General features: G+C 36.5%; 1 protein-coding gene across 1 annotated transcript in view; it reads right to left on the reverse strand.

The window, feature by feature from the left end:
* Dok6 (docking protein 6) overlaps positions 1 to 27,532 on the reverse strand; it is a 485,956-nt gene that overhangs the window by 101,794 nt on the left and 356,630 nt on the right. Inside the window, exon 6 of the mRNA XM_074069662.1 lies at positions 10,400 to 10,538. Within this exon, the coding sequence (XP_073925763.1) occupies positions 10,400 to 10,538 (139 nt within the window). The remainder of the gene's footprint in view (positions 1 to 10,399; positions 10,539 to 27,532) is intronic.

Genomic DNA, 27,532 nt, shown 5'->3' on the forward strand with positions numbered 1-27,532 from the left:
CTTTACATAAATACAAACACAGATTTGTATCTAAACCAAAGAACTAAATAGAAGCATGAAACCCAAGAAAAATGAATATTAGGAGTATCTGATCACTGTGGCCAGGGGGGAGAAAGGTGGTTAAGAGAGCAAGAGACACGCACATGTGTGCACAAGTGTGTGTGCACAGATGAGTTCATGTGTACACATGTAAGTGTGTGCACAGGTGAGTGTGTACACAGGTGTGTGTGCATAGGTGAGTGCATGTGTGCACAGGTGAATGTGTGTGTGCACAGGTGAGTATATGTGTGCAAAAGCTCTGACTGGGAAAGGGCAGTCAGAGCTTTCTCTGTTTGATGAAGGGCATTTATAATTTTTCAGGTGCCTATGTCTACATGTTCCTTCAAAATAACTGAGACAAGAGGGACCAGGTAAGGAAATGCACTGTAAATAATTATTGCAAAAGTACAGGGGTTCAGGAAACATGCTACAAGTGACATGTGAAGTGAAGTGTATGGCTGTTGTGAAAAATCGTTATGCTATTTTATGAGGAAGTATGTACATGGGCGCTTCCAATTGAGAACACTGAGTTTTATTTGTTCTTGAAACAAGTTCATGAAACTTGAACACTACTGGGAAGACAGACCCCAGGGACCTTGAGCCAGACACACTTGGCACTGTTTGGATTCATTTCACTAGTCCTCTGAAGTTGGAAGGTTTATGGGCAAATAGTTTCTCACAGAGTTAGCTTGATTTTCAGTATGGGCACCACACACTTAATCTCCCATTTTATTCAAGATAAATGGAAAGGAATTAGAAGACACCTTGCTGATTTTGTACCAAGATAACAGAGAAAATGTGATTTACAAAGTTATTTAATGGAAATTGCTGGATGTCATTCAATTGAACATCACAGAATACTACTTTCATTAAGCTGAAAATAAAGTGAATGTTATTACTCGATATTGTAAACAGTATAATGACCAAAATACTTTTAGGGAGTGCAGAAAAAACTGAGCTTTAGAATAACATCACAAATCATTACAAATGTCTACATAAGTACTTTTAACACCATTCTTTTTTTTTTCTCCTTTTATTTTATTGTTTTTACAACCCTCCCCCGCACCACTTTCAGGCAGAACCTGTTTCTCCCTCTTCATCTTCAATTTTGTTAAAGAGAAAACTGCAGTACTAACTGCAAGGTTTTGGCTCTAATATTAGGGTCCTTTATCCACTTTGAGATGATACTAGTACGGGGTGATAGGCATGGATTTAGTTTCAATTTTCTGCAGGCAGATATCTATTTTTCCCAGCACCATTTGTTGAAGAGGTATCTTTTCTCCATTGTATGTTTTTGGCAACTTTGTCAAAAATAAGGTGGATGTAGCTGTGTGGATTCATGTCTGAGTCCTCTATTCTGTCCGACTGGTCGTCATAGCTGTTTTTGTGCCAGTACCATGTTGGTTTTATTGCTATTGCTTTGTAATATAGTTTGAAGTCAGGTATCGTGATACCTCCAGCATTGTTCTTTGTGCTCAGTATTGCCTTGGCTATTCGTAGTCTTTTGGTTTTCCAAATGAACTTTAGGATAGATTTTTCAATCTCTGTGATGAATGCTATTGGGAGTTTGATGGGAATTGCACTGAACATGTAGATTGCTTTTGGTAGTATAGCCATTTTTACTATGTTGATTCTACCAATCCATGAGCATGGGAGATCTTTCCATCTTCTGTAGTCTTCCTCAATCTCTGTCTTCAGTGTAGTTCTCCTTGTAGAGGTCATTTACATCCTTCATTAAGTTTACTCCTAGGTATTTAATTTTTTTTGAGGCTATTGTAAATGGAATTGTTTTCCTATATTCTTCTTCAATTTGTTCATTGTTGGTGTGTAGAAAGGATACTGATCTTTGTAAGTTGATTTGGCATCTTGCTACATTGCTAGGGCTGTTTATGGTGTCTGAAAATTTTGGGGTGGAATTTTTTGGGTCTTTGAGGTATAAGATTGTGTCATCTGCAAATAAGGATATTTTGACAATTTCTTTACCTATTTGCATTCCTTTTATTTCTTCTTCTTGCCTTATTTCTCTGACTAGAATTCCAGGATTATGTTGAATAGGAGTGGAGAGAGTGGGTACCTTCCTGAGTTCAGGGGGAATGCTTTCAATTTTTCCCCTTAAGTATGATGTTGGCTGTAGGTTTGTCATATATAGCCTTTACAATGTTGAGGTACATTCCTACTGTTCCTAGTTTTCTTAGAGCTTTTATCATGAAGTGGTGTTGGATCTTATCAAAGACTTTTTCTGCACCTATTAAGATGATCATGTGGTTTTTGTCTTTGCTTCTATTATTTTGTTGTATTATATTTATTGATTTGTGTGTGTTGAACCACTCCTGCATCCCTGGGGTGAAGCTGACTTGGTTGTGTTAACACCATTCTTATTGTAATCAATTATGCTTTTAAGAATATATGTATATATATAAGTAATCTGAGCTACTTGGGAGGCTGAGATTGGGAAGATTGAAGTTTGAGGCCAGCCTGGGCAAATAGTTCATGAAACCCCATCTCCAAAAATAACCAACACAAAAATGGACTGGAGGTGTGGTTCAAATGGTAGATTACCTGCTTTGCAAGCATGAGACCTTGAGTTCAAATCCCAGTCCCACCAAAAAAGAAAAAGAATATACACACATTCTTAATGTATCTCTGTCATCTATCAATCAGTAGGGAGATTTGTAGAGCTAATCAATCTTTGAGCATAAAGAGCATGACAAATGGATTAAACATTAAATATTAAAGTTTTTACACCAAAATTTGCCCTCTTTTAATTTTAACTGCATAAATATCTGGAGTTTATATACTTAATTTCCAATATCTGTACATAATGCAAGATGGGATGAATTTTTAGCATTGATTACAACATTTTTTTCTCATTTAAAAATAAAGCTAATTTCTTTTTGTCAGTCATTTTATGAATGAGTAAATAATTTACTGAACTTTTACTTCAGCTCAGGGGCATTTGAACATTCTAACATGAAGTAGATATTATTGTGCTCCACTCAGCTTCTTTTAAGAAGAAATATGTCAAGCACAGAGAAGGTCAATGACTTTCCAAGGTCATGGCTCTGTTACATTGGTCCTCTAGAGGAGCAATGCTGCTTCTACTTTCAACATCTCTCAGGAATTGACAGCTATGCCTACATTCACTGAAAGCCATTACTAATCCTATACAGTGCTTTTTTTTTCTTTGAAACAGGGTCTCCCTACATAGCCTGGGCTAACCTCTACCCCAAGATCCTCTTGGCTCAGTCTGAGTGCTAGGATTTATAGGCATTCATCACCACACCCAGCTTCTCCCATGAAATTCTTATGTTGACTCTTTAGGTTTCACTTTGCCCACTAGTGTCTTAAATTGTGTGTGTGTTTGTGTGTGTGTGTGTGTGTGTGGTACTGGGGATTGAATTCACTTGGGCCACACCTCCAGTCCTTTTGTTTTTAGTTTATTTTTCTGATAGGATGCCCTGCTTAAGCTCTGTAGCAATGGACCACCATCCTTCTACCCCTGCCTCCTGAGTAGCTGAGACCACAGGAGTGCCTCACCATGCTCATTTTCTCTATTTTAGACCACTGTCCCAAAGAAATGGCAGTTTGATTCCCTGGGTTTTACATGTATATGTCATAATGATATGTTTGTGTGTGGTGTCATTTGGTTACCCTTAGAAGCCTATTGCTTTCATTTAGGGAAGCATCCCAAAGAGCCCCTCTCATATTGTTTCACAGGTCCAGCAATACAAATAAAAGAAACAAAACTGAATTTTCTAACATGGAAGCAGTACTTTTTTTATATTAGGCAGTCATTTTTCTTAACAACTTTAGTCGATTAGCTATAAGTTGTATATATTTACTATACATACTATGTATTTTATAAGACATATGCGTATACGTGTAATATATTCTCTGAAGTGATATGTACAGAACCCACAACAAATTATAAGGAAAAAGAACAAGATCCGAAGAAATTTTGGACTCATGTTGTGTTAGAGCACCACTGTCACACAAATTATGTGTGGCTTCTCACTGTCTCCATCTCATTGTGTATTTATGCAGAAATATGTGAGTTGTGTGTGTGTGTGTGCATATGTGTTTGGTTAAGGACTAAGTTTTTGTCAGTGCTCTGAAGCTGAGCTACAGCATGTAAGGGGTCAATGAAGATCACAGGTCCACTTTCACTATTGATCATAATAATTTGCTCTCATTCAGCTTGTGTTGGTTCACTACAGTCAGTGTCCAGCAGTAAAAGAAAGCTTTACAAATAAGTGAATGGTATTCCTGAGCAGGGAATTGGTCACTGTTGGTAAAGATGAGAGGTCTTGTCCATGATCATTACTGGTCATACTGAGCAACAGAATCTTGAACAGCACTTGGAAGAATGAGTAGTTTGTGGTTTTTCTTACTAGATAATAGATGTGATATATGCATTATCATACATATTATATATTATATACTATATAATTATACTATACTATATTATATGTAATCTATTCTCTGAAGTGATATCCGTAATATCCACAACAAAAATTTGCAGTCACAAATTACACACTTTACTTTTTTCCAAGAATTTTTGAAACTGCCATGACCATACCCAGAAAAGATTCTCCAAAGACTTGAAATTTTTCTGTGTACAGCACTCATCACAGTGCAATGATTTCAACTTCTTCATGTTTTTAACATAGGATAGCTAATTGTTATATTTTCATATCTGATAGAGATTCTTGTAAAATGATGAAAGGTTAGAAATGCTGTAAAATGTCAAAATCTGCAGTGGAAGCCAAATTACAGAGGACAGAACCCATTTGGGAGACCTTTCAAAAATTATAGATGAGTGTAGATTCCCTGGTTATAAAAATGATTGCTCCATTTTATACACTCTATGATGCCTTCCATTGTAAGACCAATCATGATTTAACACAGTAGTTGGAAAGAATCGTACTGCTGATTAAAATGTGCCTTACATTTGACTCAAAACCTGTCAAAATATGAAAAAATATGTACATCTTGGACTTGATGCATTATGGTAATATTTTCCAGTTCAGGCAACTATTTAGACAAAACATGATTTCATAGACTTGCAGTAATCAGTACCCAGGGACATGCTATGGTAAAGTACAGGTGGAGAAAGGCAGATTCGTCCACTTTCTAGTCACTCAATTGCTTGCACTCATAGATATCTTGATTCTTTTTCTGCCCTTTCCTCCCTTCACTCCTCTCCTTCTTTGCCTTCCTCTCCCATGTACAGGTCACTTGACACACGTTCCCCATGCCACTGGGATGATTGGTGAGGTAAAAAGTTCTAATCAGAAATTTCCTTTAATATTATATTGGAAAATGATAAAATTTATTTTAAAGTAACTACTGTTCAGACTGTAAAATAGGTATGGTGTTGGGGGTACTTTCTGGGAAGGGGGAGAGTGAATGGAGGAGATGAGGTAAGGGAATATGGTTGATTCGTTTTACATACATACACAAAATAGAATGATGAAACCTCTTGCAATTGCTTTAAGTGGGTTGGGGAGGGGATCAAGGGGGGAAGATAGTGGGGGTTATCTAACCAATGTACAATGTAAGGCTATTTGGAATTGTCACAATGAATCCCCCCATACAACAAATATATCCTAATAAAAATGAAAAAAAAGTAATTACTGCTCAAATTGTTCAGTTCATGGTTGTTGAAGTAGTAAGGAACTTTTAGTTTACTAAATGGAGGGATTTGATTTGCTTTTATCCCTTATGTTTTCTAATAATAGGAATTACAGTATATAAATAGCAAGTAGTAAAGATAGAAATAGTTGTTTTCCAGGAAAGGGGTTTTATGTGAGATTCTGAATGTTCCTTTTTCTATTCATCAGTGTTTAGGATATCCACAAGATTGACAGCTCTAGATGGTGATCCATTCAGCAAGTCTTCCTAATGGAGTTTTTAAGACATTTGGTGCAGTATTGCCATATTGCTGGACATTTCAATAGCACTGGTTCTATTTGTCTTTGAATTGTACACAGACCATTTCTGGTGACCAGGAGATAAGAATTTCAGGAAAACAGGAGCATCCTAAATGTTTTTTCAAAAAAGATAAACTAGTTCTTACTATATGAAGCTGTCTATAAATATGCTTTTATTTTAATTGTGCTGTTAGAAATTTAGAAATTACTAATGACAATCCCCTTTCCTTTTATTTGCAGTTTTGATAAGGTATCTGGAAAAAAATTTTTTCCCTTACATTCATGTCTTCTCAATTGCTCTTTACTTGAGGGCATTTTGTCAGCCTTGTGAAACTTAAATACGTGAAAAGAAAATTTAAAAAAGCAAGTTTATCTCACATCATTCCTGTGTGTGTGATAGATGCATGACTATTTCCAAAGCATGTGAAACCTGTTGTCTATGGAGATTTCAGCCGGTAGTCAATCTGAACAGGGTACATCCCATGGACACACTTGTGATGGAGTTTCTGATGAGTGTCTCCTATCACAAAGACCTTAATACCGTGTCATGGGCACAGCAAAATATCTTTTGGTAATGTAATTTGAAGAACTCTGCTGGTTCTGAGGACAAGAATGATCTCTGTGGAATGGAAATGAATGCTAGAGTTGCCATTCTGGTTAAATATCTAGCATTAACAATTCCCTCAATGAAGTGAATATTAGCAATCTCAAAGATAGTTCCAGCTCAAAATGTATTATCATGATTTAATTGTTCCATTCACCCCCATACAAAATTCTTTTTTAAAGCAAAACAAATTTAGGGTTAAAATATGAAAATAATAAGAGACCATTTCAGATTTCTATTCCCTTTTCTTCCATGAGCCCTTCCTGACCCTCCCAGGGAAGCAGGAGTGAGAAGCTATAGTGATACCTGAAAGCAACAGTGAAAGTGTGGCCTCATGTTCTACAGAAGTTGTCTTTATGGAGAACAGACTGAAGGGCTTCCAGTGAATTGACTTTCCAAATAGTCTGTCAGGTGCCATTGCCATAACAATCTCAACAAGCTGAAGCAAGGCTTTTGTAATTATTTATTGAAATTCTGTGATGGTGATGCTTACTGCTAGTTACTTCCAAGCATGGAAAACTTCTGCTATCTCAAGAACTCAAAGGACATGAGGTAATATTGCTATGGACAGTACAAACTATTTGGGTTTCCCCTTGTCTCCCCTGTACCACTGTGCAGGCTACTGAGTGCCAATTAAGTGCATTACAATTTTGTGCATAAGTTGCTGACCTGTGCTTAAGACCCTTTTAATTGATATAATTAATATCAATTCAACAAAAATAGACACTTTTAATTACCTTACCAACTTAGTAGCTTTTTGTTTAGTACTGTTCATGAAAATTACACTGTTTGATTCACAATGCTGAAAAATTGTACTGATATTAGATTCTTTAAGTCGGATTAAAACTATGACTTAACCTAAATTTTAGATATGCAGCAAAATACATTTATTCATGTGGAACTCAAGAATGAAGGTTAACAAGGACAAGACAAGGCTTTGAAACATGTAGTGTCAAAAGATGACATTAAATTCTTTCTTTTACAGAACAAATAGTTGTTGAGACAGACATATTTCTCATTTAAGTTTGTGTATCTTAAATCCACTAACACTCTTTTTAAGAGGATGAAAGTAAATGCTTTAGTTGCCTGTTCAACAGTGTTTAGGACATTTATTGCTTATATAGATCTTTTGTAACTTAATCTTGTGAAATCTTTTAAATCATGTTAAATAAATAGCATTTTCTATCTGATTAATATTAATATCACATGACTTGGTTTAAAACTAGAAAGACAATTAGCAATGTCTTCTTCTTATTGTGTAGTAGATGTATAATAAATACAATGTAGTATTTTGTATTTTAGATAGGTTCTTTGGTACCAATCCATCTCCCAAGTTACACTTTTGCCTAGTTAACAGTACAGACCTTTATCTTATTTTAAATAGAAGACGAAGAGTTAGAGGGTATTTAGGTACTCTTTTAGACTTGTTGGAACTTCTTTCTTAGAGAGTTTTGAGCATGTAGAGGAGATATTTTAAAAGAAAATGTTGGGTGTTGTAGGCCTGCAAACCTGTGCACATAGACCTAGAATTTGGGGAATTTTTCTTTTTTATAAAGGAGAGGTTCCCTGTCCTTGGAAAAGCATTGGTTCAGCTTGTCTGAAGAATGGAGTAAATATGAAATAAGTTGTGCTAGCATTAACCTTCAGACAGAAGCATAGCCATTGAAATCATTTTTGAAATTAAAACAAGTACTCCATTTACATGAGATACCAAGTGATGGACTCTCTGATTTTGTGATGTCTAGAAATGTGGTTTCTTTGTTGAGCCTCACTGAACCTGATGAACATTTATTGCACTTCCCTTCCATCTCTGAGTGTGGGTTCCACATCTGGGGTGAGTCTGCCTGAGATCCAAGAGAGTAGACCACATCTCCAAGTCCTCAGCAGCAATTGCTTGACTTCACTATCCAGACTTACTTCTCACTGGCATGGGTCTCCTCAGCTATTGCTGAGTTGAATTTTGTTTTGCAAATGTCTGGGGAAAGGAGCAAGATCATTAGGCATACTTGAGGAGTGTGAAATAAGAATGTCACCACATTTTGGAATAACAATTTATTGTCTTCATGAACGTTACAAGTTTTATAATTATTTGAAAACCACTCCTATGTTCTGTCACCCTCAAAAGAATGAACACTGTCTTGGGACTATGTGCCTGGTCCAGTTCTAAGCACTTCATGTAGACTAATACACAGAAACCTCATTGCTATCACATGAGTAGAACTATTACATCCCTGTATTATAGAAAAAAGAAAATAAGACACTGCCTGCAATTATACAGTCAGCCAGTGGTGGTCCTAGGAAATGAGGTCAGGAGACTTGTTGGATGCTCTCTTTTATGATGGACAGTTAACAGATGCATGAAAGAGTTCTTGGATTTCCTTCATGAAAATGTAATTTATGTATCTGTTTATGAGAATTTATGTGATTAGAACATACTATAAGTAACAGACTTCAACAATTAGCTAATAGCAGGTAACATCACAATGGTTAATTTGGGTTGGAAACAAATGTCCACAGCAAATACGGGTTTATAACAAATGTACAAGGCTCTAAAATCCTTCAAACATCGGTAGCTATATCTAATTCTTTTCACTTGATTTAAACCACTAGAAAAACATCATGCTAATTAAATAACTGTTACAAGAGATCAACTTTAACCCTAAAATTTCTAGAACATTGCCTTATCAGCCCCCTAGTGGTATTCTTCAATCAATCCTACAAGTCACTTATTAATAGTCTCACGAATGCTCCAGCTATTCCATCATTCCCACAGTGGATCAAATATTCTGTATAAGCTGTGTTTTCTCTCATTCCCTTCAGATATTAAGAAGGCCCTTTTAGCTACATACTAGATGGAGAGATAAAAGTGTATATGAAATATTGGGAAAATTAGAAATACATTATGAATGGTAAGATTGTTTGTTAAACTATTTCATGGTCTTCTTAGAAAACAGAATTTCCTTTTATATAAAAAGTTTGTAGAATTTTAAAAAGTAAGACTGATATACTAGATTTTAAAATGTCATCATCTTAAAATGGAATAGATTTATTGGTGGATTACAAATAGAAACCAGATGTTTCTGAAGCCCCACCTGTCATCTCAGAGAAGAAATATGCCTCTTGCAGAAGGAAAGTGATAGTCAGCTATCGATTCCATTGTATGCTTTTTAAATAAATGGTAAAGTTCATAGTATTTTTTCAGCTGGATGTAAACTTTCCTCCTTCAGATTCTTTCCTATGTTATTTCTTATTGTCCCTGACGCTATAGTTCCAGAACAGAACACTAGACAAATTATTCTGTTGGTAAATAGTGTAAGTTTCTCTGCAAATATTTTATTATTGGCTCTGAAATACAAATAGAAGAAAACTTCCACAAATTTCAGAGCACCTAGGATAAAGGTAAAAATGGAAAGTGAAATCCTTTTTAGATATACCTTAATTTTCCTAGTGATTTTGAGGCCACATTGTAATCTTGTTGTGCAAGTACGTGTAGAGATACACGGATTGCGTAGCTGTTACTTCATTCTCTTGGCGCTCTAACCCTCTTTGGGTAACCAATGCAGTAGGTCACACACAGGTAATATACAGAGTGTAGGACTCCCAAGTCATGGCTACAACTAGCTTCTCCTGTGATATACTGAGTAGGGTATTAGACACGTGAATGGCTGCACCTCATAGGTTTGGTAACTGGGGCCAGACGCTAGGGCCAGGACAAGGGTAGACACCAAGGCGCTACACGAATGGATCCACATTAACATGATGTACATCAGACCTCAGGGACATTCATTTCCAAGTTGTTAGATGACAAAGGAAGGAGCCTTACCCGGGCCTTCTGCTCCATTTCTAGCATTAATCTTTCATGTTGCTCAGCTATGGCCAGTGTCGCAGAATGAACCTTCTGATAGATCATTTCTCCTTCCCTTGTTTGGAAAGTGAACAGTCCTTCTCCTGTGTCACACATTCTGTGAGGATAGAGATAGGGAAAGAGATGGGTCTTCATGGGTTCAAGTGTGAAACCGTTTTCCATGTAAAAGATTCTCTTGCCCTTGAGTTACCTCCTCTTCGCTTTCATAGGAACCAGGGAGACAGATTCATCCAAACCAACCAACAACTGCATCCTTGAATGGAACATGAGAAGGGGACTAAGGGTGATGACCCATGTTCATTGCATTTTTAAAGGTGAAGCACTCACCGCAGTGTAACGGAACACATAAAAGTGATTTAGGTCATCGTAGTACATGGCTAACCCTTAAGAGAATAAAAGACAAATGTTTCCTTGAAGAATTTCCATGATTGTGACGTAAGAGTTCTTCACCTCTAAGTCGATAGTTCTTGAAATTTAAAAGACAAGAAAATTCAGCAATTTTATACTCATTGGAACCAATGAGGAAAAGGAAACATGTCTTTTATACATTTTTCACTTCATGCTTTTTAGTTTATGGGCTTGCACACACATGCTGGATCTGTTATTTGGAAAGGTAATTCTTAAGTAAATCATGGTGTAACTGAAGAAACAGCATGTAATACAGGGGACTCTTTTTGAACTTGAGAATATTTGGTTTCAGCATTGTCTCTGCCAGTTACCAGCAGTGTGAACTTGAGCAAGTTGTTTGACCTGCCTACACCTCCATTCTGCACCTCTTAAAATAGGACGGGAGGACCATTTCATAAGATCTTTATGAAGACAAAAGGTTTGATACACAAAATACGTGCATGCTGCTTAGAGCATGTTAAGTGTTGAAAAGTTTTAGCTACTCAGCATAATGTTTAGAACTAAGCATAAGAAAAGTTTGGAACTAGTTAAATATCGTCCATAAACGAATGGCTAGATTAATTTTATTTTCATCTATTATTGTGACACAGACTATTATGTTGTTATGATACAGTATTATGGGAAGACTATTACACAGCTCTAGGTATGTCATTTCTGATAATATATAATAACATTAAAATTCTTACTATAGAAACTCAAGGGGAAAATTAGGAAGACAATCTCTTTTTCAATTATTCAATTGCAATTATCTTTTAGAAAACTATTTTTATTGGGATAAAACTCACCAACACCTTGTTAGACAATAGGATTACAGGTCAGTTATATTAACAAAGACTAATTCTAAAACAAAGATACTTTAGTATAGTTTAGGGCCTTTGAAAAGACCTACCCAATTACTCAAAAGCTAAACATTAACTGGACTGCCGTGTTACCTTTTTCCCAGTGATATCATCGAAAGATTTGTAGGTTACAACATCAAAATGAGACCAAACTATTTCTTCAAGCACCAAAACAATTTTGTATTCTTCCCTATGGTTCTCCAAGGACTATTCAGTAGAAAAGAAACATCTCAGGAGGCTTTAGACATTACAGAGGCTGTGACTGTGATCCCTTAGGGCCCCTTTGAGCTAGCACTTAGCTTCTGTGAAAGTGATCTTAATAAAATTCACACAGCGTGAAATGGAAAGTCTGGGGGAAAAATGAAGAGTTTTCACAAAGTGAAACAAATGAGCTATCTTTGTTGATTCAGGAGAGTAAGGAAACCCATGAGCAGCAGCAAAACCATTGATAAGGCTGAGTTTTGTTCATTGTCATCTGAAAATCGCTACGTATTAGCCTCAGGAAATGAGATAATGAAGACACAAATTGCTATTTCATACTCAGTCATTGAGATATAAAGTTCTAATATTTGTTTATTTCCTGGGACTTAACTCTGCCCAGTGGGGGAGTCTGAAGGCTTATAGGAGCTTTTCTCCCCCTACTCTGAAATAACTACTGTAGAACAAGGCATTTGAAAAATGTTAGCATAAAAGCAAAGGAAATTTAGAAGGTGCTATGTCTTCAACATTCCTACATTAGCCAAGCTGAAGTTCAGAATTCTGTATGACTGGCTCATGTCTAGGGCTTTTGTCAGTCTTGTTGAAACAAGCAGTCTGGGTTTCCTAGGTTATTGCTTAAAATGCGTTCTGTGGGATAGTGGTGGTAGGGAGCAGGAATGGAGACTTTTTCATCTGTCTAAACAGTTTTGTGGCAGCAAACCAATACTACAGGACATGATAAGGAGGAAGATGGAATAACTTAGGTGGCTTTTGACTTGCTCTTCAAAGTAAGGTCAAAGGACCATCACTGGGAGCTTGTTTGGATCAATGAATTGGAATCACTGAATTGGATATCTTAACAATATCGCCAGGTGTTCACATGCACATCATGTTACCTGGAACTCAAATAAGAACAAATGAGAAGCTATGTTTGTGCAGCATTTTAAAGACTATGTTATGAGGCTCCTCTGCATAAGGTGGTGATGCCAGCTTCAGACACTACTGCTGTAGACACTCACCCTGGCTGATTAGCCCTTGGGTGTGGGGCTGGTGTCCCAGGCACTGGGTCCGGCAGACACCAGGATAATGTGATCGTGCCTACACCTGAGGGGGGTCAGGTACCCAGTGATGATGTAGTCTGGGTATAGATGCCTGCTGCATGCATGTGTTTCTGTGGAGGGGAAGGAGATGGAGCATCTAGACTGCCCAGGTGTGGCCACCCCCGTAATGTTTTGAGATTCTTATTCCTGAAGTACTCATAATTAGGGCTACTACCATTGATAGATTATTTGGGAAAAATTGATTTATTTTTATTATTCATAAAATAATTTTATTGTACAAAGTTGCCATAAATATTTTATCTTTAGCACTAGACTTGAAAATATGTTGCGTGTGTACCATAGTCTCTTGCTTTTGACTAATCATACAGGTACTATAATTTTTTCACAGGTGTGTTCAATATCTTATTAGAAATTATTAGAAAGAGAGTGCTCTGCATAAAATTGGAACTAACATTTTACATTTTTGCAGCTTGGAATAAACCAAAACAAACTTAACATTTGAACATCCCAACTCTCTACCACTTATGCAACATTCAAGACATTCAAAGATTGCATTTATTTTGTGAAGAAGTGAAAACATGAACAACATATGCTTGTCCTATCTCTAAACTAAAATTCTATTCATGTGGAAAGATAGTTGAGCACATTATCTTTTTGTCCTTCAGAAAGTATTTGCATACAATTAATGCTTTTTCTTATCTAAAATAAAATACTGAAGAATATAATCAAAGTTTCCTTTCAGCTCTGAGGAATAGTCTGTGGCCTCTTAAAAATTCTAAGAGGTAAATTGGACTGACAAACTTGTTTCTAGGATTGTTTGTTTGGACACTGTGATGTAAGGTGAATTACAACAGTATAGGACCGAAGAGACCAGGGCACAAATTTGAACCACCATGTTGTAGACTGTTATATAAAAATTTATCACCTATTTTCCAAATAGGTATGGTAAACCAGATACTGTCTTGGGCCTGGGGATTAGAGGAGGAAAATATGCACAATGATTTTTCAAATAGTGGGGGAATAGCAGCAATGGTGAGTGAATCACACACTCACTGTGGTTTGTGCCACATGCAGAAGTGTAGACCTCTGTAGAAGGCAATGAGAGACTGACCCAAGCAAAGGTATTCACATGTTGACTCCTCGTCTATAAAATGGGAGCAACAGGATTTTGTCACAGATTTTTTGTTAACTGAAAATATGATATATGTAATAGTCGCAATAAGGTTAGCAGGTCTGGGTTTCTCAACTCCTGATCATTCTTAGAAAGGTCTGTTTTCAGGATGGCTGTTGGCTGGCTTTAGGGACTAACTGCTGAGTTGTGTGAATATTCCTCTTCTTTCTGTGTGTGTGTGAGGTCTCTGACCATGCTGTACTGGTTTGACCAGAGAAGTTGATCCAAACAATGTGACTTAGGGTGAATGGCTACTTTTATGCTAATGAGCAAGAGTCTGTGTAGTTGAGGTGGGTTCTCTGGTGCCACCTATAGCCACGTGACTGGCCCCCAGTAATTCCTTGAACTCCAAGGCTTGAGGGAGCTTCTATGGTTGACAGGATTTCACGTGTGCTGTCACATCATTGCTGGGAGAACTAATTGAGTCCCCAGGCAACACCAGTGGGAGGGCCCTGGAAGCTGGTGGCTGGTGTCTCCTGGTCGTTCTCTTTCCTGATTTTCCTGGGTTTACTTTGCATATTATTTGTTTTTTCTATCTTACAGCCTTCAATATTCTTTCTCTAGTCTCTGTACTTGTTGTTTTAATGATAATATATCATGGGGGTAGTTCTATTTTAGTCAGGTCTGTTCAGTGTTCTGGAGGCTTCCTGTACCTGAATGGGCATGGTTTTCTCTAGATTTGGAAATTTTCTGTTATTATTTTGTTGAATATATTATAAATTCCTTTTGCTTGCACCTCTTCTCCTTCTTCAATGCCCATGATTCTCAGGTTTGGTCTTTTGATGGAGTCGGTGAGTCTTGCATTTTCTTTTCACAGGTCTTGAGTTATTTAACTAATAGTTCTTCAGTTTTTCCTTTATTTGCTAGTTCATCTTCAAGTTCTGAGATTCTGTCTTCTGTTTGTTCTATTCTGCTGGAATGGCCTTCCATTTTGTTTTGTATTTCTGTTTTATTCTTTTTTCTGAGGTTTTCCATATCATGGGTTACTTCCTCTTTAATATTGTCAATTTTTGCCCTTAATTCATTTATCTCTCTGTTTATGGTAATCTCTGTTTCAGTTTGGTATTTACTTAGGGTTCCTATGATTTCATTTATTTGTTTCTGTGTTTTCTCATAGTCTTTAATTTTGTTGTCTTGGTATTTCTTGAGTGTCTCCTGTATGTTTTGGTTGACTATGTCTAGTAACATCTGTATGGAATTCTCATTAATTACTTGTAGGATTTCTTCTTTCAGAGTGTTCTTGTGGGCTTTGTTGGATTCCTTGATGTAGTTTACTTTTGTTTTGTTGGAGTCTGGATCTTGGCATCTGTTTTCTTCATTTCGCTCTAAATCCTGCACTACTTTTTTGGGAGTGGGGAGAGTGGTTTCCCTCCCTTTTTCTTCTTCCCATATTTCTATTAGGTACTGTTTCTATTCCTGGACTATGTGTAATTTAGTATTAGCAGGATTACAATATTAATACTAACAAAGCCAAGAGAGGATAAAAAAGGAGAAAGAGATGGAAAGATAAAAGGAAGAGAGAAGAGAGGAAAAAAAAATAACGGGAGAGATGGTGGGATATCAAATAGCCAACCAGGCAGCAAATCCCTTAAAGAGGGCTGGGATGTAGCTTGGTGGTACAGTGCTTGCCTAGCATGTGTGAGGCCCTGGGTTTGATCCCAACACCAAAAAAGAAAAAGACAAAAAAAAAATAAATAAAAACAAGAAAAACAAATCCCTTAAAGAAGGGGGAAAAAAATCACCAGTTCTGGAACAGTAGAATTGCAGTCTTAGTTATTCTGATGTTACTCCTTTAGCATCCAGACCTGTCTGTGTGTGTCTCTTAGGCAGGTTTGGAGCCCTCCTGTGGCAGGTGGCAGGTGGGTGGGGTCCCATGGGCCTACAGCAGAGGTCTTTCATTGAGGCAAACTAGTGGGCCTTTGGAGTGTGATTTTGGCATGCCTGAAGGGCGTGGGCTGGTGGAGTGGAGATTGTGCATGTCTGTGGATTGAAGCCTTCGACAAGATCCAACACCACTTCATGATAAAAGCTCTAAGAAAACTAGGAATAGAAGGAATGTACCTCAACATTGTAAAGGTTATATATGACATACCTACAGCCAACATCATACTTAACAGTGAAAAACTGAAACCATTCCCTCTAAAATCAGGAATGAGACAAGGGTGCTGACTATCCCCACTCCTATTCAACATAGTCCTAGAATTCCTAGCCAGAGCAATTAGGCAAGAAGAAGAAATAAAAGGAATACAAATAGGTAAAGAAACTGTCAAAATATCCCTATTTGCAGATGATATGATCCTATACCTTAAAGACCCAAAAAACTCTACCTAAAAACTCTTAGACACCATAAACAGCTACAGCAAGGTGGCAGGATACAGAATGAACTCACAAAAATCATTAGCTTTCTCATACACCAACAGCAAACAAACTGAGAAGGAATATATGGAAACAATTGCATTCACAATAACCTAAAAAAAAAATCAAATACCTAGAGGTAAATTTAACAAGGGATGTGAATGAACTCTACAAGGAGAATTACAAACTCCTGAAGAAAGAGATCAAGGAAGACTACAGAAGATGGAAAGATCTCCTGTGCTCATGGATTGGTAGAATCAACATAGTAAAAATGGCTATACTACCAAAAGCAATCTACATGTTCTACACAATTGCCATCAAAATCCCAATGACTTTCATCACAGAGATTGAAAAATCTACCCTAAAGTTCATTTGGAAGCACAAGAGACTGCAAATAGCCAAGGCAATACTCAGCAAAATAGCAATGTTGGAGGTATCACAATACCCGACTTCAAACTATATTACAAAGCAATAGCAATAAAAACAGCATGGTACTGGCACAAAAACAGATATGAAGACCAGTGGAACAGAATAGAGGTCCCGGATATGAATCCATGCAACTATACCCATCTCATTTTTGACAAAGTTGCCAAAAATATATGATGGAGAAAAGACAGCCTCTTCAACAAATGTTGCTGGGAAAAGTGGTTACTCATCTGCAAGAACTGAAACCAGATCCATGTCTGTCACTCTGTACTAGTATCAACTCAAAATGGATCAAGGACCTAAATATCAGACCTGAAACTCTGAAGTTAGTACAGGAAAAAGCAGGAAACACTCTGGAAGTAATAGGTGTAGGCAAGGACTTCCTCAATAGAACCCCAGCAGCCCAGCAACTAAGAGAAAGGATGAATAAATGAGACTTCATAAAATTAAAAAGCTTCCTCACAACAAAAGAATTGGTCTCTAAACTGAAAAGACCACCCACAGAGTGGGAGAAAATATTTACCAGCTATACATCAGACAAGGGACTGACAACTAGAATATACAGGGAACTTAAGAAACTAAACTCTCCTAAAATCAATGAGCCAATTAAGAAATGGGCAACTGAACTAAACAGAACTTTTTCAAAAAAAGAAATTTAAATGGCCAAAAAACACATGAAAAAATGCTCACCATCTCTGGCCATAAAGGAAATGCAAATCAAAACCACACAAAGATTCCATCTCACCCCTCTTAGAATAGCCATCATCAAAAACACCACTAACATGTGTTGGCAAGGATGTGGGGAAAAAGGAACCCTGATCCACTGCTGATGGGAATGCAAGCAAATGCAACCACTCTGGAAAAAAATTTGGAGACTTCTTTAAAAATCTAAACATAGTCCTGCCATATGACCCAGCAATTCCACTCCTGGGGATATACCCAAAGGAATGTGACACAGGTTACTCCAGAGGCACCTGCACACCCATGTGTGTTGCAGCACTATTCACAATAGCCAAGTTATGGAAACAGTCAAGATGTCCCACCACTGACGAATGGATCAAGAAAATGTGATACTGTACACAATGTAATTTTACTCAACCATGAAGAAGAATTAAATCTTATCATTTTCAGGTAAATGGAAGGAACTGGAGAACATTATTCTGAGCGAGGTCAGCCAGGCTCAGAAGACCAAAAATCATACGTTCTCCCTCATATGCAGACTTTAGATCTAGGGCAAATGCAGCAATGTGGTTGGACTTGGATCACATGACAAGGGGAGAGCACATACGGGAGATATAGGAATAGGTAGAAAACCCAAAACATGAAAGCGTTTGATGTCCCCACTCCAGATGAACTAATACAAAAACCTTAACGCGACAGAGGTTATCATGAGAAAGGGATTCCGAACCAGTGTAAAGATCAGTTAGAATTGAATCAACATGGGTCGTAACACTTGGGTACACGAAAGCAATGTTAGGAATCTTTCTGTATAGCTATCCTTAACTCAACTAGCAAAAACGCTTTGTCTTCCTTATTATGCTTGTGTCTTTTCTTCAACAAAATTAGTGATAAGGGCAGAACAGGACCTGCCTGCAACTGGGGGGCGAGTGGGGGGGCAGGGTGGGGGAGGGGGGCAGAGTGGAGAAATGACCCAAACAATGTATGCACATGTGAATAAATGAATAATTAAAAAAAAGAATATCCACAAGAACATTCTCTCTTTATCCCACTTCTCCACTCACTTCCAGAATCATTTGACATAACATTACCAGTCTTGGTTCTGTTATGTGCTAATAAATAAGGAATTGTGAGAGAGTAAGTGGACATGTATTTGTAGGAATCTGAGCTTTAAAGGACGCACTTCACCATTCATGGTTTTTATAGTTGCCTTTAAAGAGAGAAACAATCCTAACATAGAGCCCTGGGTGCAATTTTACTGGGAAAAAACCCAGCAACTCCTATCATGCAATGATTAGATCCTGCCATCCTTTCCCTTTCTTTAAGTTTCAGATTTAGTTTTGTGAGTAGGGATAATTTTGAAATGATAGTCTTCTCTCTCATATGCAGATTATAGATCTAAAATGCAGTGATATTATTGTACATGGGTCACACCCTAAGGGGAGAACATGCACGGAGGGGAATAGGGAAAGGGAAGGAAATCTAAAACTTGAATGTGGTTGATGTGCTCACTGTAGAGGAGCGAACATAGTAATCTTAAATTGGCAGAGGCCACTATGGGAAGGGGACCAAGAAGTAACGTAGAGGTGTTGCAGAGATGAACCAATGTGGGTTGCAATATACAAGTGCATGAAAGCAACACTAGGAATCTCTCTGTATAGCTATCTTTATCTCAAACTAGTGAAAACGCTATGTCTTTCTTATTATCTCTTATGGTTTCTCTTCAACAAAATTGGAGAACAAGAGGGCAGAACAGGTTCTGCATGGAAGCAGACTGGGGGGGCAGTGGGGGGGGAGGGAGGTTGTGTGGGGGGGAGGTGGCACAAACAATTGTATACACGTGTAAAGTAAATGTAAAAATGATAAAACAAAAGGAGAAAGAAAAAAAAATGACAGTCTTTCTCCCAAATAACAAATGAAAGAAATTTACCAAGTTAAGAATTATGGAGACACTTTGCTTTAAAAAAATAAAAATGGATACTTTAAAATAATTATCTGTAAATATCTAGATAAAATTTGGCTACAAATGAATTAGTGGACCTGTGAAAATTTTGTCCATCATCACAGCTGTATATTTCATTCTTATTGTAAGTTTTGCCATACATTGTACATATTTAATAACAAAATATTTATCTTCCATGCACTCAGGAATTTTAATGGAGTAGAGTGGGAGAATGTTCCCAAAAACTCAGTAGTGTTTCTCTTCAGGATTTAAATTTTAATGTTTAATTATAGAAAGCAGTGAAACTCTTATAAACACAGCATTTCTTCAGAGCAGGTTAGCCAATTAACACTTTTACTCTGTTAATGGTTTAATCTTCATTGCCACTAAACAATGCTGGCATTTTATTTTTTTAGCAACTTTGAAAAGGTGGCTTTCTCTCTAAGAGCTTTCATCCGTCACACTTTGATCTTTGCTAAGAAACTGAGTAAAATGGACAAACTAAAGCAGCATTATGATTATAAATTATAGAATGCCCAGAAATAGACTTGATTCAGTTGAGAGTTATAGATACATGATCAAAGTAGTATCTCAAGTCAGTGACAGAAAGTGAGCTCTTCAAAAACTGTGGGACTCCAGCCATTCAGGAAAATAGTTCAATTAATGTTTCAGTCTCCCCTGATACAAATTCCAGAGAATGCAAATATTAAGGAAGCACCAGAAGAAAAAGAATTTCTATATAAATTCAGAAAAGAGAAAAGATTTCAAGTTACATTCTAAGTCAAACAGTGATAAAAGATGGATAAACCTGCCAGTAAAAATGTTATGAAAAGAAAGAAATTATAACACATTGTAAGGCAAATAAAAGCTAGAAAAATTAAAGCCTGCAACATTAATAAGTTCTCATCTATAAAGTAGGCATAACCTCAGTAGTTTCGCTATTTTTTGGTGTTGTTTGGACATGTAGCACAGTGATGGAACACTGACTTAGCATGTAAAGTTCTTGGGTTCAATCCTCAGCACAGCCAAAAAACAACAACAACAAAAAGCCAAGAGTGGATAAGTGTGTATACCACAAAAATGCCAACTCTCCAGGGTGAGCAAATGTTATCAGCACATGTGGTCACTCAATGCTTTGCACCTATTCTTTGAAACATCATATTGTACATGGTAAACTCACACAATTTTACCTGTCAATTAAAAAGCAAGCGGGAGTAAAGAATTTATAGGCATTTTTTCCTTGTGTGTACATTAAACTCTGAAAGAATGTTCATAAGCTGGTAATGGTGTAATTTTTTAAGTAAAAACAGATGGGGCATAAGCATAGAAGGGACGCTTTTGAAAGACACCAAATTATGTTAATGATCAAATTAAATAAAGCAATGTTATTGACTTACTAATTGAATTTAATTCATTTAGATTAACACATTAAATTTTAAAGCAAGGTTTCACAGAACTCTTACAGTGCTGTTGTGAAGATGTAGTGTTTATAATATGCCTAGCTCGATCTCTGTCACTACGCTAATAAACTTTACCATCAAACTTATAAAATACTGTACTGATCCCTAGGAGCCTCCCTTGCCTTTTAATTTCTGTCTGTCTGTCTGTCTTTCTCTCATACATGCTATGCATACACACACAACACACACACAACACACACACAGACACACAGACACACACATTTAATCTTTTCCCAATGTAGTACAGACTTGCAGTCTGACTTTCAATAGGACCAGCTTGGCAGAGAGGTCTGATTGTAATATCTTGAAGTAATGATAACAATGACCATAACCGTAGCCAGCATTCATGCAGTAAGGACTTGTGGCAGCCACAGGAAGAAATGTACATGTACTGCCTGGCTTGGCCCCACAACACCCTACAAGGTACTCTACTACTCCTCATTTTATACAAAACACAGTCCTAAGTTTTAGAGACTTTTCCAAGGACTGTAAAAGTCAAGTAGCTCACCTGTGATAATTTTGAGAGTAATCTCATCATTGGGTTACACTGTATTCACTCAGCTGAGAAGCAGAAAAGCATGCACAGTGTTTTCCTTATGGGAATAACAGCAGACCCTGGGCAGGACTTGGGCTAGAAAGTTTTAACTCTCTCTCTCTCTCTTTCTCATTCTCTTTTTCTCTCTCCTCCTGCCACTGTTCTTTTTCTATTAAATCAGGCTCCCAAGACATGCATCTCAATGGATGCACAGTAAAAATGCACATTAAAGCAAGTATACCATCAATGGAGTTCGTGACTTGGAGTCAAACCTCCAGTCCTCCAGCCTCATGCCAAGCTCTTTGCAAGGGGATGGTGCAGCTGGGACTTGTCATCCTTGGTGCCCAAATGCCTTGGTTGATTGATGTCACCCCCAAAACTAAGAAACCCTCACCTCCACAAATAACAGTCCAAGCTCTTTTGCACATTTGCTTTGTGAAGTGCCATTTAATTCTATATAAAAGTAAGCTTCTAAATAAAAGTCTTCAAACATTCTCTAAGATATATATATGTGTACTGGGGAGTGGTGAAGTTGTAGTTACGTTAATTGAAATAGCTGTGTCTTTTCACATATGTCCTACACTTTCACTTTACTCTATTTTACTTAGTTTTTCTTACTTTCAAATTTTCATTTTGGGTTCTGAAAATCAATAAGAAAGACAATGGAGTCCCCTAGAAAGAGCCTGAAATGTTTGCCTTAGTAAATCTTTGAAAAGATAAACAGATAAGACACTCTTCTATTCACCTTAATTTCACATACAGAAGTCTGCCACGTGAAGATATGAAGTTAGATATAACCACCTCAGTGGATGGTCAGATTTACCACCTTTGCTATCACTATACGGTGCTATTACATGTTAATGAGAATTTAGTGGGAAATTTATTTTTTCCTTTCCTTTTTTTATTTTTTAAAGTACTCATGATTGAACCCAGAACCTTGTGTGTGCCAGGTAATAGCCCTGCCACTGAGCTACGCCTCTATCCCTCTTGTTTTCATCTTATTCTTGTGATACAGTCTCACTGACTTTCCTGGGGTTGGTCTAAAATTCCAAATCTTCCAGCCTCTGCCTCCTAAGAAGCTGGGATTATAGAACTGCACCACCACCGAAGGCTTTGGTTTTTTAGACAGGGTCTCACTATGTAGCCTAGGCTGGCCTCAGCTTCACGGTCTTCCTGACTCTGTCTTCCAAGCACTGGGAGTATAGGTATGTACTACCACATGGTTTAATATACCTACATTTAATTATATATTCATTCTGAGTACGTTTCCTGCAGGCTTTAAGGTAAAAATATTGGACAGCAGGAATTTAACATCTTTCACTCACCCATGTCAATCAAAAAAGGCACCTAATGTACTTTACAAATATTTCACTGAAGTAACTTGAAAATTATCAATGTGATGAGTAAATGATAAATCCTGATAGGATAAAAAAATCGAAGCAAAATATAAAAAAGCTTTTGTGATGACTCACTTCAAGATGTGAATGTACTCTTCTGAGTGGAGGAAAATGGAGAAATGATGTGGCCTTGTGTTCCTAATAGATGGACACGTGTTTCATTTTGAAATGGTTTGAAGGAAGCTATATGTATTTCATAAAAAGAGTTATGGATGTATACTTAAACCATTTTCTGGAAAAGAACTAATAACAACTCACATAAAAACTTGAATTCTGTCACTTACAAATTGTACTTCCCTTTTAAAGTAAATTTAACTGTCAAGTTATGGTTGGGAAGTTTTTATAGTTTAACAGGCAAGCTACTAATATTCAGTCATTGAATTAGAAGAATTGCAAATCTCATCATCCTGAAGAGGACCTAAAAACAAGGTCATTATATTCCCTCAGGGCAACCTCAAGTTTTAAAATTTGTATTTTATTCCCTTTTTCTTTAGATATAGTAAAAGTAATTTTTAATTATGTGAATGATAATTAAATCAAATACTTAAGTAATTAAAGATAGTTACATAAATAATTAAAGTATCTTAACTGACTATAAAGGAAAGTGATTATATTATAGCAAAGTAGGAAAGAAACTTGACTCTCTACTTGACTTTACATTGATTAATTCCTGCCTTTCTTCTCAGGTTATATGTGTTCATTCATCAACAATTTTTGGACACCAGGCACTGTATTAGATTCTGGATTTTCAGAGATGACCATTTTGCTTTTTTTATGGATGGTATAATATTTGTAAAAATCATAATTAAAATGAAAGCATGAATTTTTGGGTTGCTTTTGTTATATGTATTTGCTTCTTTATTTAAGAACTTCATGAGTAGATAATTATGTAAATAAATAATGATATGACAACACAGTTTGGATGTAAAAAAAACCCTGTTGTCTTGGTTATCCTTATTATACGAAAGCTTTTTCTAGACATCTTTAGTTGACAGATCACTGATATATGACAATTTGTTTTGCCAGCACTACCAAAACAAGCCACTCCATAAAATGGCACAGACAAAATAATTCTAAGATCAGTTAAAATACTGATTGTATTTCAGAAGATATGGGCACATGGTTTAGCTACAACTTTTTGAGTTCTTTTGAAATAGAAGCTAAAATTTCCTACCACGGTGAAACAAATGACTCTACATAAGTTTTAAAACAATCAAGAGTTTCTAATGCTATTACTTTGAATTTTTTCAAATGTTATTTGAATAGTTTCAAATGTTAATCATTTCTGGTAAGTTTTAGATGTGAATTTTTAAAATGTCACTTAACACTTTCAATTGAATTTCTTAAAAATACTGGATTTGGAAAGTCTGGTGAGCAGATAATTTGAATCAGCTTCTAAGTACAAGCTAAGAAATGGAATAAATATTTCCCATCCTAAATAGTATTATCAATCTTTTTCTGTTATCCCTTGAGATATTTGGGTTCCTTAGGTGTAAAATTTTAGTACTCATCATAGTTCATACTAATGTGTCCTGGCTTAAGAATTGACCAGTCAGTCAGGTAGAGTGGACACATCTGTAATTTCAGCTACTTGGGAGACTGAGGTAGGAGGATGACCTTGAATTCCAGGTCAGTAAAGACAACATTGTCAGACCCTGTCTCAAAAAGAAAGAAAGAAAAAAAAGAAAGAGAGGAAGGAAGGAAAGAAAGAAAGAAACAAAGAAAAGAGGGCAGGAAAGAAGGAAGGAGGAAGGAAGGCAGGAAAGAAGGAAGGAAGGCACAAAGGAAGAAGGAAGGAAGGAAGAGTTGACCAATCATCCCTTTGTTTCCACTGGTGTACCACATGTACACATATATATTAGTACTTCTAACTTCTCATCACCTTTATTCATGCAAATTTGAAATTTTACAATTGAAAAATAAATATAATATTTGAAGTAGCAAAAAGTAAAATCATAGGAGGGGTTCAAGATGAGAAAGTAGAGGAAAATCTCAGTAAACTTGACAAGAAGTCAATACAAATTACTCAGTCTGAAGGACACAGAGGAAAAAAGATTGAAAACACAGCACAGCCTTAGAAACCTCTGGCTAAACATTAATGTATTTGGTAAATGTGTGTTGGCATTCCAAAAGGAAAGCAAAGAGGGAGAAAAAAATATTTGAAGGAATAACGGCCTGGAGTAAACACATTTACAATTCAGGAAGTTTAGAAAACTCCAAGAATATCCCTTATTGTTCTTGCTCTATTTGTTTAGGGTTTTTTTGGTGAGGCTAGTGTTTGAACTCAGGGCTTTGCTCTTGCAAAGCAGATGATCTGCAACTTGAGCCACACCTACAGTCCATTTTCCTCTAGTAATTTTGGAGATGGGTGGTCTCATGAACTATTTGCCCTCCGTGGCCTCAAACCATGATCCTCCCAATCTTAGCTCCCAAGTAGCTAGGATTATAGATGTGAGCCGTCAGGGCCTGGCTTGTTTTGACTTTTTAATTGGATATACCTCTTGTTCTTACATTGCTTATTTTCACTAGTGACCACCTTCCTTCTTCTACATTGATTTATCTTTTTTCTAAGCTTTCTGGAAACCCTTATCAAATTTGTTCTCACCATCATTGTAGCAAACTCATCTTATCTTTATTTCTTCTTATGACTTGCTTGACTTTGAAGGATTCTTTTCTTTGATAGCTTTTACTAGAGTTTTAAACCTTCAATAAGCCACTTTTTCTTCTGAAATTTGAGGCTGATTGTTTTCTTTATATTCTTTCTGATTTATTGCTCCATGGACCTCATTTTTATTTGTTCTCACATTTATGGGAAAGCATCTCGATTTAGTATTTAGACAGGTCTTGGTGGGAACTTCCCTTGAATGAATGCCTTTTTCATTTGGTTGATATCCGATTTCCACTGTTCAGTCTATACATGGAGCCCAGATCAACATATATAGACAATACTATCCCAATCCTCATTCCTTACTGGTACCCATTACCTTATTTTGTGAACTGAGATGAGACAGGGTTCTTCTTTCTATCAGACCTATGGTTTATTCTAATTGTAAAGGAAAAAGATGGTAAACTCTGGTCAAGCTTATCTTAGTTAAAAATTTTTAAATGAAATCTTTACTTTATTCTAAAAAGGCAGACATTTTGGTAAAAAATAACAACTGGGACAAATATACAGAGAGGAAAATAATTCTTAATTGACACTATTTACATATAATGATCAAAAGGCAAAAGGATGTAAAACTTTAGTGCCTTAGCAGAATATGGAAACCTTAAGTGAAATCACAAAGCTAAGTGTGACTCAGTAAATACAGAATCTTTGGTTGAAGTTCATTCACTTTATATAATTCACTATTTTTTTTATTATAGTTGTGATGGGGGTACATTATGACATTTACAAAAGTTCTTATAATATGTCATAGTTGAATTCATTCTGTCCATTATTCTCCTTTATCCCCCACCCTTTCCCATTCCTGGAATAGCTTCAACTGGTCTCATTTTTCCATTTGCATACATGTGTATGTAATATTGGCTCCATATTCACCCTCCTACATCCTCTCCACCATCTCCCCTCCCCAGGAAGGACCTGTTCTGCCCTCCTCTGTTTTTGTAAAAAAAAAAAAATGACATTTTTGGTTGTTTTAGATAGGTATACAGGGATTTTCCTTGTGACATTTCCATATATATATATATGTATTACAACCTGAGCTAGTTCATCTCTATTTTTCCCCTTTCTACCTTAGTCCCCTTCTTGTGGTGATTTCAACAGGTTTAAAAATTCTATATTAATTCTTGTATAGAGAGTATACCAACTATATTCACCTTCTTAACTTCCTTCTTTTACCCTCCCTCTCTTCATACGTGACCTCTCCTTCTTGTATTTATATTTATAAATGTGTCCTTTGGCTTTCTGAACCTGGCTACCTCACTGCCCCTACAGAAAACAGGATGGAGGCACCTTGAAACACTAAAAATAGAACTTCCATGTGATCCAACAATACCATTCCTAGGGATATTCCCAAAGGAATATAAGTCAGGTGACAGTAAAGACACCTGCACTCCCATGTTCACTGCACCATTATTCACAATAGTCAAACTATGGAAACAGGTAAGATTCCCCACAACTGATGAATGGATTAAGAAAATGTGATATTTATATACAATGGAATTTTTTTAACCACAAACAAGAATGAAAACTTGTCATTTGCAGGTAAATGGATGGAATAGGAGAACATATTAAGTGAAGATAATTCATATTTTTGTTGTGTTTATTCATTAAATCACTTGATGTACTAGCATTTCACAATTGAACAAACCTTTATTTTTCTGTATTTACTTTTTTTCTGGTCACTTATCTGCTGTCCTGAGTTTAGCTAGCACTATTTGCTGAGTGGCATTTCTTCTGAGTTTCTGAGCCTTATTCCCACTATGTGGTGTCTTTCAAGTAACTAAAAGTAAAGATATTTAAAACCGATAGCATTAACTTTATATCAAGGCTGCTTCTTTGCATTTTATTTTATAAATTAATGAAAGAATATTTTTCTATTTCCCAAAGAAAATACGTGAAAAACATAGTATTTTTTATTCTGTCACACTTTGTGCACAGAAGAGTGCAGTCCTCTGT

This window comes from Castor canadensis, chromosome 4 (genome assembly GCF_047511655.1).
Source record: "Castor canadensis chromosome 4, mCasCan1.hap1v2, whole genome shotgun sequence".
Lineage (NCBI taxonomy): Eukaryota > Metazoa > Chordata > Mammalia > Rodentia > Castoridae > Castor > Castor canadensis.